We start from the raw sequence: 18,500 nt of genomic DNA on the forward strand, positions 1-18,500 counted from the left end.
AAATCCTCCAAACATAACAAAGAATTATAAGAGTCATCAGTGACTTAAATATTCTTTATTAGCACAATTATTCACCCACTTATGCCTTTGTTACTAGTAATATATTCACAAAGATTTCTACTGATGATTTCTTACGGTACACTCTTAAGAGAAAGTGATAGAACAAGAGAAGGACTATATGCTAACTGAATATCACAACATGCACTCTGCTTTCATTCAACACAATATATCTTTCTTATAATTTAGACAAAATGTATATCACAATCAAGTAAATGGCTTGTGCAATTCATTAATATCACAAATAACGAAAACCATAGTAGATAAGCAGCATAGCAGAGGCTATAGAGCATTTTATGTACATTTTGAATAGACATGGCAACAAAACCCATACCCGTGGTTACCCACCCAGACCAAACTCAATTTGACGGGTTTTTCCCGTTTTGACTGGGTTTGGGTATGAGTTTGGGTTTTCCCTGATTTAAAAACACGGGTATGGGACGGGTAACAGGTATATAGGTACCCACCCCAAACTCATACCCAAACCCGTCCCAAATCCAAAAAAACTACTTTATCTTGATATGCCATGTTATTTTGTTTGATAATTGTCGTGTTATAAAAACTATTATTGATATTTAAAGGAGAAACTAAATCAATCGGTCTAACAAATGTTAAAGTGAACATATTGTTGGATAATTTATTACAAAATTTCTCTAGGGGTTGCAAAAAAAACTTCTATTTTTTATTAAAAAAATTATTCAATGCGGGGACGGGGATAGAGTGGGAATACCCGAACCCGTCAGGGACGGGGATGGGGTTCAATTTCTCATCCCCGTTAAATATGGGTAGGGTAACGGGTAAGTACATGAGAATCGGGTATGGGGACGGGGAATGTAAAACCCGTCCCCACCCCGCCCCATTGCCATGCCAAAATCACACTAATTTAACCGATCACACTTGATTTATCTGAAACTTTCCATTACCTTTATTGAATAATCCATTATGAAGTGAGAGTTTGTAAAAATTGGTTTTTGTTGAAAATCCAATGTTGATCAATTAAATATTACTCTTGCAACATTTATATAATTTACTTTTTAATATTAAAATAATACAACAATTGAATAAAAAAAATTAAAATAAAATTAATTGTAGATGTGGGATCCATAAGTAATAGGAGAGAGATGGTGCTTATAAAAGTACTCACCTTTATAAGCATAATATTTATTGATGTCATAGTAGGGGTGTTTATTTATCAGCGAGGGTGTCTATTTAGCATGATGCTAAATAGAGGAAAGTCCTCATTATAGATGGTCTTACGCTTTTGATTTTGGTAATAGAAAAATTGTTTGTTTTGATTTTGATGTTGGTTCTGGAATTTTGCATGATGATTTCAGAATTTGGATGAAATTTTTGTTAATTTTGTAGTTGGGATTAAGCAAGTAGGATGGACCAGAGTTCTTAAATATTAGGAAATGTTTTTGTGTACACATCATGTGAGTATATATACCTTTAAACTAAGAGGGGAAAAAAAAAGAAGAGAGTGATCTTATAGTTTAGTGATATGATGAAAAGTGAAAGATCTAAATAAAATGGGGTGTTGAATGGGTGCATGAAAAATTAAGGTGTTAAAATATCATTGCCATTGATTTATACTACTAAAACTGAGAGTGTCTTCAACAACCACTAGTTAGCTCATGAGTAACATGTCAATTCACTTTATTTGGGATTATGACTTTAGAGACTAAGGCACGTCATTCGTGAGGTTTTCACATAAATTTGGTTAGCACCATTAAGCATCTCCCTTTGATTAGCTTACACGCAAAAAATCAAGTTTTATGCTATCTAAAATATACTTCCAGGATTTTGAACACATAAATAAGCATATACAAACACAAGTACACAATGTTTAACTTGAAAATAACAAGTCACGCTTACAGTTGAAAAAAAATACCTCCAATTAAGATAGAGAAACATAGTATATGCTCCAATTTTATTTTTTGTAACTTTTTTTTAGGGAAAAAAATCATTGTTCTAAAGCCCCTTTTCACAAAGTTAAATTCAAACAACAATGTTTGAAAAAATATAAATTAAAAAAAAAAGATAACTTATAAAATATGTATTTAAAATAGTTAAAATTTATAATTAATACCTTTTCATAATCAATAATCCAAACAAAAAATTACAAAGCTTGAGTAAAATAAATACAAATTCAAACCAAAAATTTATTTACAAAAAGACAAATTTTAAGAAAAAGGTTAATTTTCTAATCAAATTATAAAATAGATAAATTAGAAAAATCAATATGACTAAAAAGGTAAATTTCTAAAAGGATTAAAAAATGTACATGTTCTAAAAGATATTTAATCAACAAGTCAATCATCAAAAGGATAACTTTTTTTCTTTTGGAAAATCATATATTAAAAATGAGAAGTGCTATATAGTACGGAAATTATTTTCACAAAAATTCACGGACGCCTCAATATATAATCAACTTGAACGGTTGCTATTGATTTTTTTTGTTTTTGTAATTTTAAGAATTGCACTATGTCTTCATTGTTATGCAAAGGTGGTCAACACCGTTTGTTTAATTGTGAATTCATTTTAATAATGTTATGTTAAGGTTAAAGAGTGCTAACCTTTAAACTCTCTTTTTATCAATTAAATCTCTTACTTTTAAAAAAAGGAAAGGAAAAAAAAAAGTTGTGCAAGTGACCAACATCATGTAATAGGCGTCCGTGAATTTTTGTAGCCATACCTTCCGTACTATTTAGCATTTTTCATTAAAAATCAATAGATGAAATATAAAAATAAGAAAGATCACATAAAAATGAATAACAATTGGAATTACCTCTTAAATGATTTTTTTTTATAGATAAATCACCTCTTAAATACCCTTCAAATTTTTGGATGAATTTTTGTTGGAATGTTTAAAATATTATAAAAACTAGATCCCCACCCGTGCTACTGCACGGGTCATATATAGTGTAATAAAAGAAAGAAGAATATAACATATAATAAAAATAGGTTAGATCATGTACCCTGGAAAAAAATAATTAGATGCAATATTATATATTAGACATTTCGGATATTTTGTCTAAACCAAAATTGTATACTGTTTTGTGACGACAACTTTCTAGACATTAATTAGAGTTGCATTACTTAATTGTTGAAGTTTTGATCTCATCCCAAACTTTCAAAAAAAATATAATACTGTAACAGAGACCTAAAAGCCACTTTCTTGCTTGACATTCTCAACCAATGATAAAACTTGTAATGAAGCTTATAGGTGACTATTTAATCAGGTTATATAGCAAAATTAAAATCGACTTGTTTCCTGCAAGTTCCCATCAAGTTAATAAAAAAAAAGGTCAATGAGGTCATAGAACTATATAAATGGCCCTGCTGATAGTTTTAAAATTAAAAACGCTTTCAAATCTTTAATCTTAAACAAAACACCTATGGCTCAGTTTGTACAACTTCTTCAAAATTAAACTAATGATCCTAAAAGCACAATCAAATTTATTAAAATTAATCACAGCATTCATAAGTAGTTTGATCAAAAGTTTCATAAAAATCATGTAAGTTAGATGTTACATATCATAAAATTAAACTCTCGAAAATAAATGAAAACCAACAAAAGATAGAAAATAACTAATTTAGCAAGAATTCTTTCAGCTAGATTCTATAAGTGGCTTGATAAGAAAAATGTAGGATCTAAAAGTGGCATTCGTAGTATCTAAGGGGCACACTTCGCTTCAAATTGTTGGCATCTTCAACAAACATGTTACTACTGAAAAGATAAGCATATAATGAGTATTTACCCATTAGACTCTGATAATCAATTTATAATACTCTGTATTTCAGATTAGCTTCCAGCGTTATCATTGAAGAAACAAAGTGCTTTATTAAGATTTTTTTTTTGAAGAATCTTTATTAAGCAAAATTTATGGACCTAAATTTTGCCCCAGCCCTAGAAGGCAAAGCACCTCCAATATTTCTTGAGTACATTGCAGAGACGTCTATTTGATATGCAACCAAATTATTAGTAGATTGACAACTTACTTAACTACTCAAATTCACATGTTAAAAAAGAAACATATACTTCATAGTCTATTGAAAATTCGCATGAAGAGATTATACAATGTCTTTAGTGGTCATTTTGTGTCTGAAGCTAACCATCATGTACAAATATTATCAAAGGACAATTCATTTGACTCAATGCTTGAGTTAGTTCAACTTCTATTCCATTAAGTTTTACAACACAACTCAAATCTCCTAGGTTCTTGAAATTCCTTTCCACTTATGTTGTACAATCAACAATAATAAAACAACAATACCACAAATCGAATCTAAGTGAAAAATCCAAAAAAAAAACATAACTTCAGATCGGAATACACAAAAACAAATCAAGGGTTTTTGTTTGTTATCATGAAACAATAGATAAACAAACAAAACAGAAAATTGAGAGAAACCCAATCGAAATTAAAGAAACTAACCTATGTGCTGAGAATAAAAATCGAAACTATGATATAAGAGCAATGAAAAAAATAGTATTTGGGAGAGAAAGAAGGGTTACGACATAACTTCAGACATATGGAGATGGGGATGATTTTGAGTGGCAGATTTGAATTGGAATTTTCTTATCGCTCTCAATCTCATCATTCTCGAAGTAGTTTCAGGTGAGGTTGCCGGAAGTGGAGACGATGAGGGTGAAGAAGAAGAAGAAGAAAAAATGAAATTTGTGTGGAGAGAAGGTGGAATTTTACGTGAACCGTTGAATGTTACCAAAGAGAAATGCAGAGCCATTATTTCCGTATTTTTTGTCTTGATCAACCGCATCACCTGGTTTTGGGGAATTGATTAGAGTAGGAGAATTGTTGTTCCCACATATAGATATTGCAACGGCTTCTTGTCACCCCTATTTGCCTTCCATATTTGTTGACGTTCATTGCACACTTGCTTCACATTTGTCATGCAATGTGGTCTTTGGTTCTTCAAATGTATCAAAATATTTCTTGGAAGCATCTTGCTCTTTGTCAAGTCACGTACAATCTTCTTGTCGTCCTCCTTTAATCTACCGGCAAGAATGTGTCCTTCTAAAGCCGGCTCCATGGGATGGTTGTGAACTCCATTAAGAATGTTCAATCCCCATTCCTTTGTTTGCTTACTTTGATATCCACTAATCATGAATAAGCAACCGCATTTTCTTGACCCCGTTCTCGCATGCTTCGGTTTTTTTTTCCGGAACTATGTGACTTCCACTCCTTTCACACACTAGCCGGAACATTGGATTGATCAAGCTTGATCTTTGTGTGACAATTGTAAATCCCGTCTTATTTGCTTGTCGACGCACCCACTCAAGCAATTCATCTCCATTTTTCGACTTAACGTCGTCTGAAAAAAACTTAGCCGTGTCGACCTCATGGGGTTGAAGTGGGAGTACACCAGAGCCACCAACATACTTTGAAGCTTCAACATTGACGGAAGCTCCATCTATGTTTGTTTTCGCTTCAACATTAGGCGGTTTAACATCTCCGGAATTTTCGACAAAATTTTGTTTTGTCTCTCCCGGAACATCTTTCGCATTATCTACCATTACTATAATTATACAACATATAAATATGAATTAACAACTACATAATGTATAAACATCAATGCCATGATGAATTAAAACAAAAAAAAGAAAAAAAAAAGAAAAGAAATTTTTTTTTAGAAAATTTGGCAGTAGCTACCATTTTTTCGTTGTGAAATTTTTCACTAAGAGTTCCTCGGCACCTAACTACCGAGGTTTTCCTCGGCACTACACTACCGAAGTTTCCCTCGGCACTTAACTGCCGAGGATTCCCATGACAGGGTTCTACGTAACTCACGTAGAAACCCATAAAATAATAAAAAATCAATCGAATAAAATGCACAATACCTGTTTTTTTACGTCAAATGTGTGTTGATACCTCCTATGCTTGATGATTGAATGATTTTGGATCAAGGATTGATGGAAAAAATAATGGATTTTTGGATTGGAATGGAGATGAAAAATGAAGTTGATGAAGAAAATAGAGTGTAGGGGGAGCAGGTGGCTGTTTCATCTGATGAAACATATCCTCGGCAGTTAACTGCCGAGGAAATCCTCGGTAGTAAGCTGCCGTCGGTTTACTCAAAACTTTGGCAGTTAACTGCCGAAGGGCATTTTCGTATTTTACTCGTGTGGCACAACCATACTATACGTGGGAACAACAATTCTCTTAGAGTAGATGCACATAATTTCCCATAAAACACTCATATTCCATACCCTGACTGAGCCCATTCTTAGGAAACTGAAGAAGTAGTTAAAGGGTTTGTTATTTACAATGCAAACCATCAGAAAGATTTGATCAATGGCCAGGAATGTTTTGAGCCAAAACCATTTAGGATTAGGGTTGACACATTTTCTTAACATTGTTATTAGTATTAGAAATAAGTAAGATAAGATAAGATTTCTCTAAAAAAAGTTAGATCATTTTTAATCAAACATGAATTAAATATGCATTTTTAAGAGTAAAAAACATAGAAATTCATATTTAATTTATGTTTTATTAAAAAGATATTTTTTGTTGAGAGAGATTCTTATAATATCATAAACATTCATGCAAAAACTCTTTTTTTTAACAATGTTAAATGAGCCCACTCAAATTGACACTGAGGAAAAATCGAACCTGAGACTTTGAGGATGAGCATGCTCCAAAGAACTCATTCAAAATTTTGAATGATACAGATGAGTTGATTGAAAAACAAAGACCAAAAATAGTGATGAAAAACTTTTACGAAACTAAAAATTGAAGTAAATATTTAAGACGACCAAAACAAAAATTAAAATATTTATAAGTGCCAAAAACATATTTAAACCTAAATATATTGCCTTTTTATTTTATGAAAACAAAAAATTAAGTTTTCATTTTTTTATTAGTTCTGATGCACTTGTAAAACATATTTACCTATATCAAATCACATAATATATTAACTGTTGAGTTTTTAAAATATATTCGCAAATACCTATCGAGTGACTTCTTGGAGCTCATCTGGATGTATTAAGGATTGAGACATTTTCATTCATCGTATTTTTTGAGAAGGAAACTTTGTGCGGACATACTTGTTAAAATAGGTACCGATCATTCAGAGTATTGTGATTGTGCATAAACCATTACCATATCTATCCCAAACCTTATTAGCCGATGGTATATGAGTGTTCTTTATTAGGACGTAGTTTTATCTTTTGTTTTTTTTTCTTCTCTTTGTGTGACAAAAAAACTTTATTGGATGATATATATATATATATTTACAAATACATGGCCGCGAGTGATTTTTAATTGGAGAAGTCATGTGTAATTTTTATTGAGTTATTAAACATTTAAAATTATTTGAAAAGCAATATAAAAAATAAACAATTCATAACTATTGATAGGACTAAGCAATATGAAAAGCAAACTAATCAATGTATACTATTTCAAAATAAAATAAAATAATATTAACATATACAAATTAAATATTTTTACATAAATATAAAAAGAAAGATAAACTTGTACCAAAAAATAAAAATTATTTTATGATTTGGTGAGTTGGATCCATCAAAGGTGCAAATTAAACTAGATTTTCAAGTTAGTGGTTGATGACATTGTTGATAAGATTAAGAACTAGATAGAATTCCACTATATCATGTCTAATTATAGATCAATTCTTAGTCATTCTTTGAGGGTGTCATACTTTAGCAAGCGTGTCTAAATTTCTAGTCGTCATGTTTTTTATTTGATTATGAATTTTTGATCAAGTAGTATAATTGTTAGAATTTACTTTTTAAGATGAATAGAGATAATACCTGAATTTCAAATCCCTAATCTTTACGTATAATAATGCATTGTCGTTGTCAACTTAATTAACCTGAACCATGTTCATGTGACTCATTTGATGTTGTATTACATCTTGACTCTTGTGATGAATGAATTTTATTTTAGGTAACACAATTTTTTTTGGTAGATAGACGAAATGACAAAGCCATTATAAACTCACATACATAAGTGGAAGTACCGAAGTTCGAACCCCGATCATGACATCCGGCTTAACAATTTTGATATTTTGGCAGTCGAGCTAAGATTTCTGGATGGTAACACAAATTTATTTAGGTAACAAAATGAAATAATATAGTTGTTGTGGGTAAAAAATAAAAAAATAATATAATAAAGAAAGATAAACTATTAGGAAAGAAAAAAGATAAATAAATAAACTAAAAACAAAAACACAAGTGATGTACAATTACAAACCCTAGAGGCAAAGCAAAGCAACTTGGTTTGCGTTATTATTCTTTCTTCTTCGCCATTCGCTACTGTGTTTTTATATTCATTTTCACTTTCATCACACAGATTCTCTTCCTTTTCACCGCCGCACAAAGCAATTTTCGTTTTCTCTTTCCTCTTTCGCTGTTACATCGAAAACACGAATCTCGCTTTTTCATTTTCCCGTTTTATACAAATTTCGTGCGAATCGATTCAATTATTCGTGAAAACCCTAATCTGATAAATGGGGAAGAAGAAGCCAGCAATCCGCGACGACGAGAATCCTCCGCCGCAACAAGGCGGTGGCAAATCGAAGAAGAAGGCTCCGGTTATCGATGACGATGAATATTCTATCGGAGTGGAAGTGTCTGAGGATGCGATTCCGGTTGCGGTGGAAGAGAAACCCGTGAAAAAGAAAGGTAAGAAAGGTAATGCTAAATCGAAAAAAGATAATGATGATGATTTTGATGATGCTGTTGTTGTTGATGATGATGATGTGAATGAAATTGTTTTTGCTGGGAAGAAAAAAGGGAAATCGAAAAAAAGTAGTGGTGGAAGTGTGTTTGCTTCTGGATTTGGTGTGCTTGGTGATGAGGAGGATGTTGATAATGATGATGATGAGAAATCGGAGGTAACCGGTGAGGGTGATGACGATGAGGATGAACCTGTTGTTAGTTTTACAGGGAAGAAGAAATCCTCGAAGGGTTCTAAGAAAGGTGGTGGTGGAAGTGTGTTTACGGCTGCGGCTGGTTTTGGTTTGCTTGGGGATGATGAAGATGTTGATAATGATGATGGTGAGGAGAAATCGGATGAGGATGAACCAGTTGTTTTTTCGGGGAAGAAGAAGCCCTCAAAGGGTTGGAAGAAAGGGGCAAGTAGTTTGTTCAGTGCATTAGATGAGAATGATGATGGAGAGGAGGAGAGTAAGAATGAAAAGGTAGAAGATGATGATGATGAACCAATCACTTTCTCAGGTAAGAAAAAGAAGTCATCAAAGGGTTCGAAGAAGGCGGGTGTTTCATTGAGTAAAGCTATTCCGGAGGAGGATAGTGTTTCTGTATCTGAGTCTGCTAAAGGTGGTGATTATGAGAAAGATGAGGATGATGTTTCTTTTGCATTTACCGGTAAAAAGAAGTCTTCTAAAAAGAAAAGTGGTAGTGCTGCTGCCAAAGTGAGTGATGAAATTGAGTTCGGGAGTGAAAGTGTGAATGTTGTTGAGGCTGAGAAGCCTAGTGTTGACAATGGTAATATAAGTAAGAGTGAAGAGGTCGTTGGAACTTCCAAGAATAAGAAAAAGAATAAGAAGAAGAGTGGGAGGACTAAAGAAGAGGAGGATGATTTAGATAAGCTTCTCGCAGAGCTTGGCGAAGCCCCTGCTACAGCACAACCTGCTGCAGCTCCTCCTCAGCAAGATGATAAAGTTCAGCCGGTTCCTGTAGTAGGTTCTGCCCCTGGTGCTTCAGGAGAAAAGGAGGGAGAAGATGAGACTGTAGAGTCAGCTGCCACAAAAAAGAAGAAAAAGAAGAAGGAAAAAGAAAAGGAGAAGAAGGCAGCGGCAGCAGCAGCTGGAAGTGCACCGGTAGTTGAAGCTGTAGAAGAGAAAGCTGAGGCAATTGAACCGAAGAAAAATGATTCGAAGACCAAAGCGGCTGACAAGAAAGTGCCAAAGCATGTTAGGGAGATGCAAGAACTACTGGCTAGAAGAAAAGAGGCTGAAGAAAAAAAGAAAAAGGAAGAGGAAGAGAAGCAAAGGAAAGAAGAAGAGGAGCGACGAAGGATAGAGGAACTTGAGAGACAGGCAGAAGAGGCTAAACGTAGAAAGAAGGAAAAAGAAAAGGAGAAACTCCTGAAAAAGAAGCAGGAAGGTAAATTGTTAACTGGTAAGCAGAAAGAAGAAGCCCGGCGTTTGGAGGCAATGAGGAGGCAGATTCTCAATAGCACAGGGGGTGTGACTCTTCCTGGCGCGGACACCGGTGGACCATCTAAAAAACCTATTTATCAGACAAAGAAAGGGAAATCAACGAATCGAAATCATAACGGTGCCGCTGCTGTCAAGACAGAGGAAAATGTTGAAGCAACGGAAACTACTGCTGATCTAGATACAGAGGAACTGGAAAAGGTTGAAGAAGTGGAGTCGGTGCAGATGGAGGACAAAGTTGAACTTCCTGAAGTTGTTGAAGAAGTAGTGGATGAAGATGATGATGTTGAGGATGAATGGGACGCAAAAAGCTGGGATGATGTCAATCTGAATGATAGGGGTGCATTTGCTGATGAAGAAGTTGACTCCGAGCCTGAACCAATTGTCAAAAAAGAGATTAAAAATGGCATACCTTCTAAAAATGCTGGTGAGTTTTGCATTTTATTGGCAGTTTTTACTTTTTCCTGACATTTATGCTTGAAACTTTTGTAATTGTTGAAAACATGTTTGATACCATATCACTCTTGGGTCCTATTGCTTCTTGCTTTTTCCGTACCTCACCAGCATAGGAAATATATGAGCCTACTCTAGTGTTAGAATCTTAGAAATATAAATTGATGCTACTTTGGAATATTTTATGGTCAAGACCTTAGTTTTAGAATTTTTTTTCTGCTGGCAGGTGATCAAACTTTTGGGCATATTAATGTTGTAACCTAATAACGTCACCTGCTGAAGTAAACTAGTATATTATTGTGAGATACTATTTCTTCCTTTGACTGCAGCAATTGGTTTCAAACCTGGAACTATGACAGTATAATAAAATTTTCCTGGTCTATATTTGCCAACACTCTGTATTTCTATTTCTTCCTTTGCTTCAGATAAGCATAGGATGTTTTTGTACTTTCATTTACGGTAGACCACCTTGTATTAGATCTCCCTGTATCTTGTGGGCGTGGCCAAACTTTTGTCTGTGTCAAGTGGCTTAATAATGTTTGATTGACCTGCGGAGCCAACCCCCTTCTCCAGTTGGATGGGGCATGATATTTGGCATATACTTCTGTTTACCCTGTAAAATTTAATACTTCAATTTAACTACTTTTCTGCTCATTTATATTTTGCTTTGCTTTTTCTTCTACAGCAGGTGCTACAAATAAACCTGTTACAAAGCCTGCAGCTGAAGAAACTGAAGATAGAAAACAGGCTAAAGTTGTGGTTGAGGATAAAAAGAAAAAGCACGATCCACAACTGTCAGCCGTGCCTTCTAAGCCGAGTGAAGGGAACCTTCGGTCGCCAATTTGCTGCATCATGGGTCATGTGGACACTGGCAAAACCAAGCTTCTGGATTGCATTCGAGGTACCAATGTTCAAGAAGGTGAGGCTGGTGGTATCACCCAACAGATTGGTGCAACGTACTTTCCTGCTGAGAACATACGTGAAAGAACCAAGGAACTGAAAGCTGATGCAACACTGAAAGTTCCCGGTCTACTGGTTATTGATACCCCAGGACACGAGTCATTCAATAACTTGAGGTCTCGGGGTTCAGGTCTATGTGATATTGCAATTTTGGTTGTGGACATTATGCATGGCTTAGAGCCACAAACTATAGAGTCACTCAATCTATTAAAAATGAGGAACACTGAATTCATCGTTGCATTGAATAAGGTGAGCATACTCTCATGAGCTACTACTTCCAATATATGTTTTTTACAGGTTGTTCAACTCTGTCACTGTTCTTGCAACATTGCAGGTTGACAGGCTTTATGGCTGGAAAACATGTCGCAATGCTCCAATTCGTAAAGCAATGACGCAGCAGTCTAAGGATGTTCAAAATGAGTTCAATATGAGGGTCACTCAGGTAGTAAAGTTTTTTGTTTTGTTTTTGAAGTTGTGGTAGATTGTTTGTTAATGTTCACCATGCTAATTTTTCTTGTTTCACTTCTAGATCGTTACCCAGTTCAAGGAACAAGGGCTAAATACTGAATTGTATTACAAAAACAAAGAAATGGGCGAAACATTCAGCATTGTGCCTACAAGTGCAATAAGGTAACTGTGTAGCCTTGTAGCCATAATACCTCTTTTGTGTAGCATTGTATTACAAAAGGGATTTTGTTCCCCTCCATTTTACCCCTACCAACCACCATGTTGATGTTCCAGATGGGAGATTTTGTTTTCCTGCATCCAAGACTCAAACCCACAGCCTTTTAGTCACATGACAACAGCCCGGACAGCTGTTGAGGCGATGCCATATGTAATCTTTTGTAGTGCCAATGCTAGGATGTTGAATTGTATTTACTGTAGTAGCTTTAAATAGTGTTGATGATAATATAGGAAATAACTTACAATATTCCCTACATTTTTTAAGATGCCTACATTTTACATCAATTATTTTGTTGGTTACAGGCAAGTATTTTATTTTCTTGCATCTGCTTTAGCATTTTCACTATCATTAGAAAGAGGTGTTTTTGATTGTTTAACATCTCAGCTTTTTTTGGGATCCCCCAAATTTTGTCCAACCTGTCTGTGCTCTACGTGAAATCATCCAAAGTATGATAATTTGGTAGGAGCAGAGAGGGTGAATACTAAATCTTCGTTTTCGGGCAAAAACCATAACTATAGTATTACATATAATCTGCTGAATACTTTGTCGGTGTTTTTGTATTGATGTTTTAGTATTTAATATTTCAGTGGTGAAGGAATCCCGGATATGTTATTACTATTAGTTCAGTGGACCCAAAAGACCATGACCGAGAAGCTTACATACAGCGAAGAAGTGCAGGTTAGCCATCACTTGATGTTAGTGGTTGAATGCTTGTTGATCGTTTAACAATAGAGACCTAACTGTCTAACTGTTATTTGACTGTGGCTACCAGTGTACCGTTTTGGAAGTCAAGGTTATTGAAGGCCATGGAACTACTATTGATGTTGTTTTAGTTAATGGTGTTCTTCATGAAGGGGATCAAATAGTTGTATCTGGAATGCAGGCAAGCATCTCAGACTATAACCACATGTATTAATACTTGCTTTCTGCTTCTGACCAATAAAGTTTATAATATAGGGTCCAATTGTTACCACAATTCGAGCTTTATTGACACCTCATCCAATGAAGGAACTTCGTGTTAAGGTACCATTATATCTTTTGCATTTGCTTGATTTATTTTAAAGCTGGTTCTGGTAGGAAAAAGACATTTAAAAATTTGAATGGGTCAAATGATAAATAATGTGTTAGAAGCTTGGGAAATGATTATGAGATTCTTAACATGAAGGAACCGAGTTATAGCAAGTATAGTTGTTCATAGCTCATATTGTTATTTAGTCTGAGGGGCCTTTGACGGAGGAGCTGTATTTTGCTATTTAGTATGTCTTCCAGCTAAGTAATGGTTGTCTAATTTCAGGGATCGTATATCCATCACAAAGAAATCAAAGCTGCTATGGGCATCAAGATCACTGCCCAGGTACTTAATGATATTGATCTGACTTTTATGCCAGTTTATATCCAGTTATGTTTTTCTTCCTTTACTGTTTATAAATGTGTAGAGAATCAGATTTTTTATATGATTTCCTTCTATTTCAGGGGCTTGAACATGCTATTGCTGGAGCTAGTTTATATGTGGTAAAGCCTGATGATGATTTGGAATATATTAAAAAAGCAGCTTTGGAAGACGTGGAGTCGGTCTTGAGCAGGATTGACAGGAGTGGTGAGGGCGTTTGTGTCCAGGCATCTACCCTTGGCTCATTGGAAGCATTATTGGAGTTTTTGAAAACTCCAGAAGTGAATATTCCTGTTAGTGCTATAAACATAGGCCCGGTACATAAGAAGGATGTGATGAAGGCCAGTGTGATGCTTGAAAAGAAACGAGAATATGCTACTATATTGGCATTTGATGTCAAAGTCACCCCTGAAGCTAGGGATCTTGCAGAGGAATTGGGTGTGAAGATTTTTATAGCCGATATCATTTATCATCTATTTGATCAATTTAAGGCTTACATGGACAACATTAAGGAGGAGAAAAAGAAAGAATCTGCGGATGAGGCAGTCTTCCCATGTGTTCTGAAGATCTTACCAAATTGTGTCTTCAACAAGAAGGATCCAATTGTTTTGGGAGTTGATATCCTTGAAGGCATTTTAAAGGTAATTCTTTTTAATTCAGACGAACTTTTTTCAATGTGGATGCAATGTTTGTATTGATAGCAGTTTTCTCTGCATAAGATTGTATTGCTTGCCTTGGGATAAATTCATTAGTTGTATTTTAGTATTGCACTTGCATCTGTATTTGAAAATGGAATTAGCAATTTTATATTTATGGCCTCTGAATAAGTTTAGGCTGCTGCGGTTAAAATGAGGAGATAGGAATTTTGGAACGAAAATGATTTACACCTTTTGATACAGTAAAAATGTTGAAAGATTGAACTTGTGCAACAAAATTTGTTTTGTTTTCTTCACACTTGCTATGTAAATTTGTAACTTGTTGTGTTCAATGCACAATTTGTTTGGTTTCTTTTAGCTTGCTCCTGATATTGTCTACTTCACAGATTGGAACTCCAATTTGTATCCCTTCCCAAGAGTTCATTGATATTGGTCGCATTGCCTCCATTGAGAATAACCATAAACCGGTTGATTATGCGAAGAAAGGGCAGAAAGTAGCCATTAAGGTATGTGCTTGAATTAAAGTTGAATTTTACATAATGAACTTGTCTGAACTCACAGTTATTTTCCCCATTAAACGAAGTTTGAGATATGGATTTAAAACGACCTTTTATTTGTACTATGATTGAGCGATGTTGAAAAGGTAAAGATGATTAATGTCTGATTTAAGTTATGTGTAGCAATAGTTTATTATATAAACATATTGTTTACACCGGTGGAAAAGTGACATCCATTTTTACTGATTTACATGTGGTCTATCTTTAGACTTGGTTATTGAGAAAGAAATAAAAATGTATAGAGGTGAATAAGTTAAGTATTAATGTTCTGTTCAACTTTGTTTGCAGATTGTTGGCAGCAATTCTGAAGAACAGCAGAAAATGTTCGGGAGGCATTTTGAGATTGATGATGAACTTGTAAGCCATATTTCACGGAGATCTATTGATATTCTCAAAACTAATTATCGGGTAAGTCATCAATAATAATAATAATAAATAAATTTGTCAGTAATGATGTGTTTTTAACTAGAATAATGATAACTCAACACACTTTTTTTGACACAAATGCAACACTGTTCACCATGCTTATACGGTAACAGTATGATGTTTTGGCAATTTTTTTTATTAGAAAAGAACATATTTTTTTTAATATGGATGAGGATTTTCTAAACACAATTTGAGTTGTTGTGTTAACCAATTTCACTACTGCATTAACGAAAAAAATGTACGCTGTTGACCACTTTTGGAATATACATTAACCAGAAAAATGCAAAGCACAACCACTTATTTTACATAGTTTCATTTTTTTTTACAAAAGTACATGGATTCCGAAAGTGGTTAATAATATACATTTTTGTGGTTAATGAAGTCGTGAAATTGGTTGATGACAACTAATTTTTTGTGTTACAAAAATACTCCTCCTTTTCTTAGAAAAAAAATTAAGTAAAAAATTGACTCAAAAGGGTACTGTTCACCATATAAAGTTGTGGTATATGTCAAAAAAAGTATGTCCACTTATCATTACTCATTTAACTATTATTGGGTTTTGTTGGACTGTCTCTTAAAGTTATACCGTTGAATTATTGACATAGGATGATCTGACTATGGAGGAATGGAAGCTGGTGGTTAAATTGAAGACTTTGTTCAAGATACAATAAGACTTGATCTGTATTTTTTTCAAGATACAACGAGAGTATTCATTTCTGATAAACAAGGTTTTCAGTGAAATGTTTGGTAATGCCGGACTTCAAGGGATTTTTGTGAGCATGCGGTTGGGTTCACCTTGTAGATGCAATGATGCGGATAGAAGGCGTTTTGTAGTGGCAGAGTGGCTTGTACAAGAAACTTCTATGCTCCTGCAGCTTGGATCCTCTGGCCAAAAGGGTAACTGTCAAGGACAAAAGGTCCAAATTTTGTGATTTACTATACACATCTGTGGTATACATGGAAGCAAATAAGAATTTAATTTTCCATTGTTGGATGAGAGAAAGCAAATATTCACGGGAGTATTTATCATGTTAACAGACAAAATTGTTGACTTTGTCGTGTACAAATTTTCCATTTGTATACGACAGTGTTCCATGCCATGCATTTTGGTTTTGGAAACGGGCATGGATATGTATACTTGTTTGGATATGCATGTGTATTTTAAATATTGCAGCATATATTTTTCACATGGAGATCTACAACGCTCGTCTGTAGTGAGAGCTGGATCTTTACGCCTTTGAACAGAAATCTTCCAATGATGACATTTCTGTCCTGATAGTTTGAATTCACTAAAAATAATTTAGGGAAAGCTTGACTTTGGTCTTCGATCAATCATTTTGGTTTACATGGATTGACAATAAGAATGATCGAATAATTTAGGGAAATCTAGTGAGCAATAAGATATAAACATCGCAAATATGTTCCAGAATTATAAACAAAAATAAGCCGAAAATATAGTGCAGTAAAACATTCATTAACATAAAAATCGTTTAAAGGAAATGTTGTATATGCAAGTAAACGAGAGAGGCACCTTGGAACCTAATTAGGTAGATAAAGAATGTTTAGAAAGATGCGTTGAAGGATTATTGTCATAAAAAATGTTAATGAATAATTAATTATACGACAATTGATAACTTCTGATTTTTTTTACCATTGAATATTAGCTTTTGGAAATTTATCTCGTCAAACAAGAACCTTGGTAATTAGATAAGATACATGGTATGTTGAGGCATGACAACAAAATCCATACCCGTGATTACCTGTTTGAATCAAATTCAATTTGACTGGTTTTCTCCGATTTCAAAACACGGGTATGGGACGGGTAACAGGTGTATGGGTATCCACCGTGAATCCATATCCAAACTCGTCCTAAATGTCGAAAATTACGTTGATATGCCATATTATTTTGTTTGACAATTGTCGTGTTATAAAAACTATCATTGATATTTAAAGGAGCAACTAAATCAATAGGTCTAACAAATGTTAAAGTGATCATATTGTTCGATAATACATTACAATATTTTTCTAGGGGTTGCAAATAAACTTACATTTTTTGTAGGGTGGGAGTGAAGAGGCTTGTAAAATTGATCGGGTCTATTGAGACAAAGTGTGTTTACCTAAAGAGATGGGAGGTTTAGTTGTGATGAATTTTAAAAGCATTTTAATTTTAATTTTAAGAGAAATGATATTTGAACATCCATTTGGTGACAACTTTCTCTCTCATACTCACATTATTTTTTACTTTATCTCTCTATTGCTATAGATTCCGTGTCAATGCTACTTTTTCTTTGTAAATTATGGTTATCAAATAAGTTGTCATCAAATTGGTTGTTCAAATAACACAACTCTAATTTTAATTTAACACTTTTAAGGAAGTGGTGTTGTATCTTAAGGAGGGGGAAGGATGGACTTTGTCACATATATATGGTGACAAAAATGGTGCAATGGTTGGAGTGGGTGTTGTATCTTAAGAAGTGTGTTTACCTAAAGAGGGTAGTGTAAGCATTACAATAAGCAACTAGTTGGTTGTTTAAATTAGCGTAGTGTTGGATATAAATGTGACCATGAAGGATATGGTGTTAGGAAGTAGGGTTAAAAAAAGGTGTTCGAGTTGGAGAAGAAATTTGAGTGAGAGAAGTTGGTGGATGAGTGTAAGATTATAATATTAACTAATATGTCTACGTAGGATAATGTGGAAGATTTTTGAATTTGAGATATTGATTCCGATTGTATGTTTTCGCTTAAAGAAACTTATAACTTGATATCAGGTTTTCATTTTTTTTATTTCCATATGTATAAAGTCATTTAAAATAAGTTGGTTTCTTTGAAGATATCATTGTTTGCTTGGAGATTATTGCATAACCGTCTTCCAACTAAAGATAATTTAATTTAAAAAAGAAAGCAAATTATATCATCGAGTTCACATGTGGATGAATATATTTTTCAAGTTTATTTATATTTAGGAAAAATTACACCCACCCCCTTTAGTTTTAAAACTTACACTAACCTCCCTTAAGTAATTTTCAAATAGACAAATACCTCCCTTTTCTATTAACACCGTTAACCTTTTTTGGTTTAGAAATTTTTGATCAATTTAATGGTGATTCTTGAATTACTAGGGAGATGAAAAAAAATGGCAAAAGCACCGTAAACGA

The 18,500-nt window shown here is 34.0% G+C and overlaps 1 protein-coding gene across 2 annotated transcripts; it reads left to right on the plus strand.

Moving 5' to 3' along the window:
- The first annotated feature begins 8,273 nt into the window (after window positions 1–8,273).
- Window positions 8,274–16,609, plus strand: LOC11422436 (eukaryotic translation initiation factor 5B). 2 transcript variants are annotated; one of them, XM_024786328.2, is made up of 12 exons: window positions 8,274–10,645; window positions 11,357–11,880; window positions 11,966–12,073; window positions 12,161–12,261; window positions 12,904–12,994; window positions 13,089–13,199; window positions 13,274–13,339; window positions 13,611–13,670; window positions 13,790–14,347; window positions 14,749–14,868; window positions 15,208–15,327; window positions 15,951–16,609. In XM_024786328.2, the coding sequence occupies exons 1-12, from the start codon at window positions 8,545–8,547 to the stop codon at window positions 16,014–16,016; spliced, it is 4,026 nt and encodes a 1,341-aa protein (XP_024642096.1). In that variant the 5' UTR covers window positions 8,274–8,544; the 3' UTR covers window positions 16,017–16,609. The 2 variants fall into 2 exon arrangements, with proteins under 2 accessions (XP_024642096.1, XP_003592124.2); XM_003592076.4 differs by having other exon boundaries at window positions 11,360–11,880.
- The last annotated feature ends 1,891 nt before the right edge of the window (window positions 16,610–18,500 follow it).

The sequence above is a fragment of the Medicago truncatula genome, chromosome 1 (assembly GCF_003473485.1).
Source record: "Medicago truncatula cultivar Jemalong A17 chromosome 1, MtrunA17r5.0-ANR, whole genome shotgun sequence".
Lineage (NCBI taxonomy): Eukaryota > Viridiplantae > Streptophyta > Magnoliopsida > Fabales > Fabaceae > Medicago > Medicago truncatula.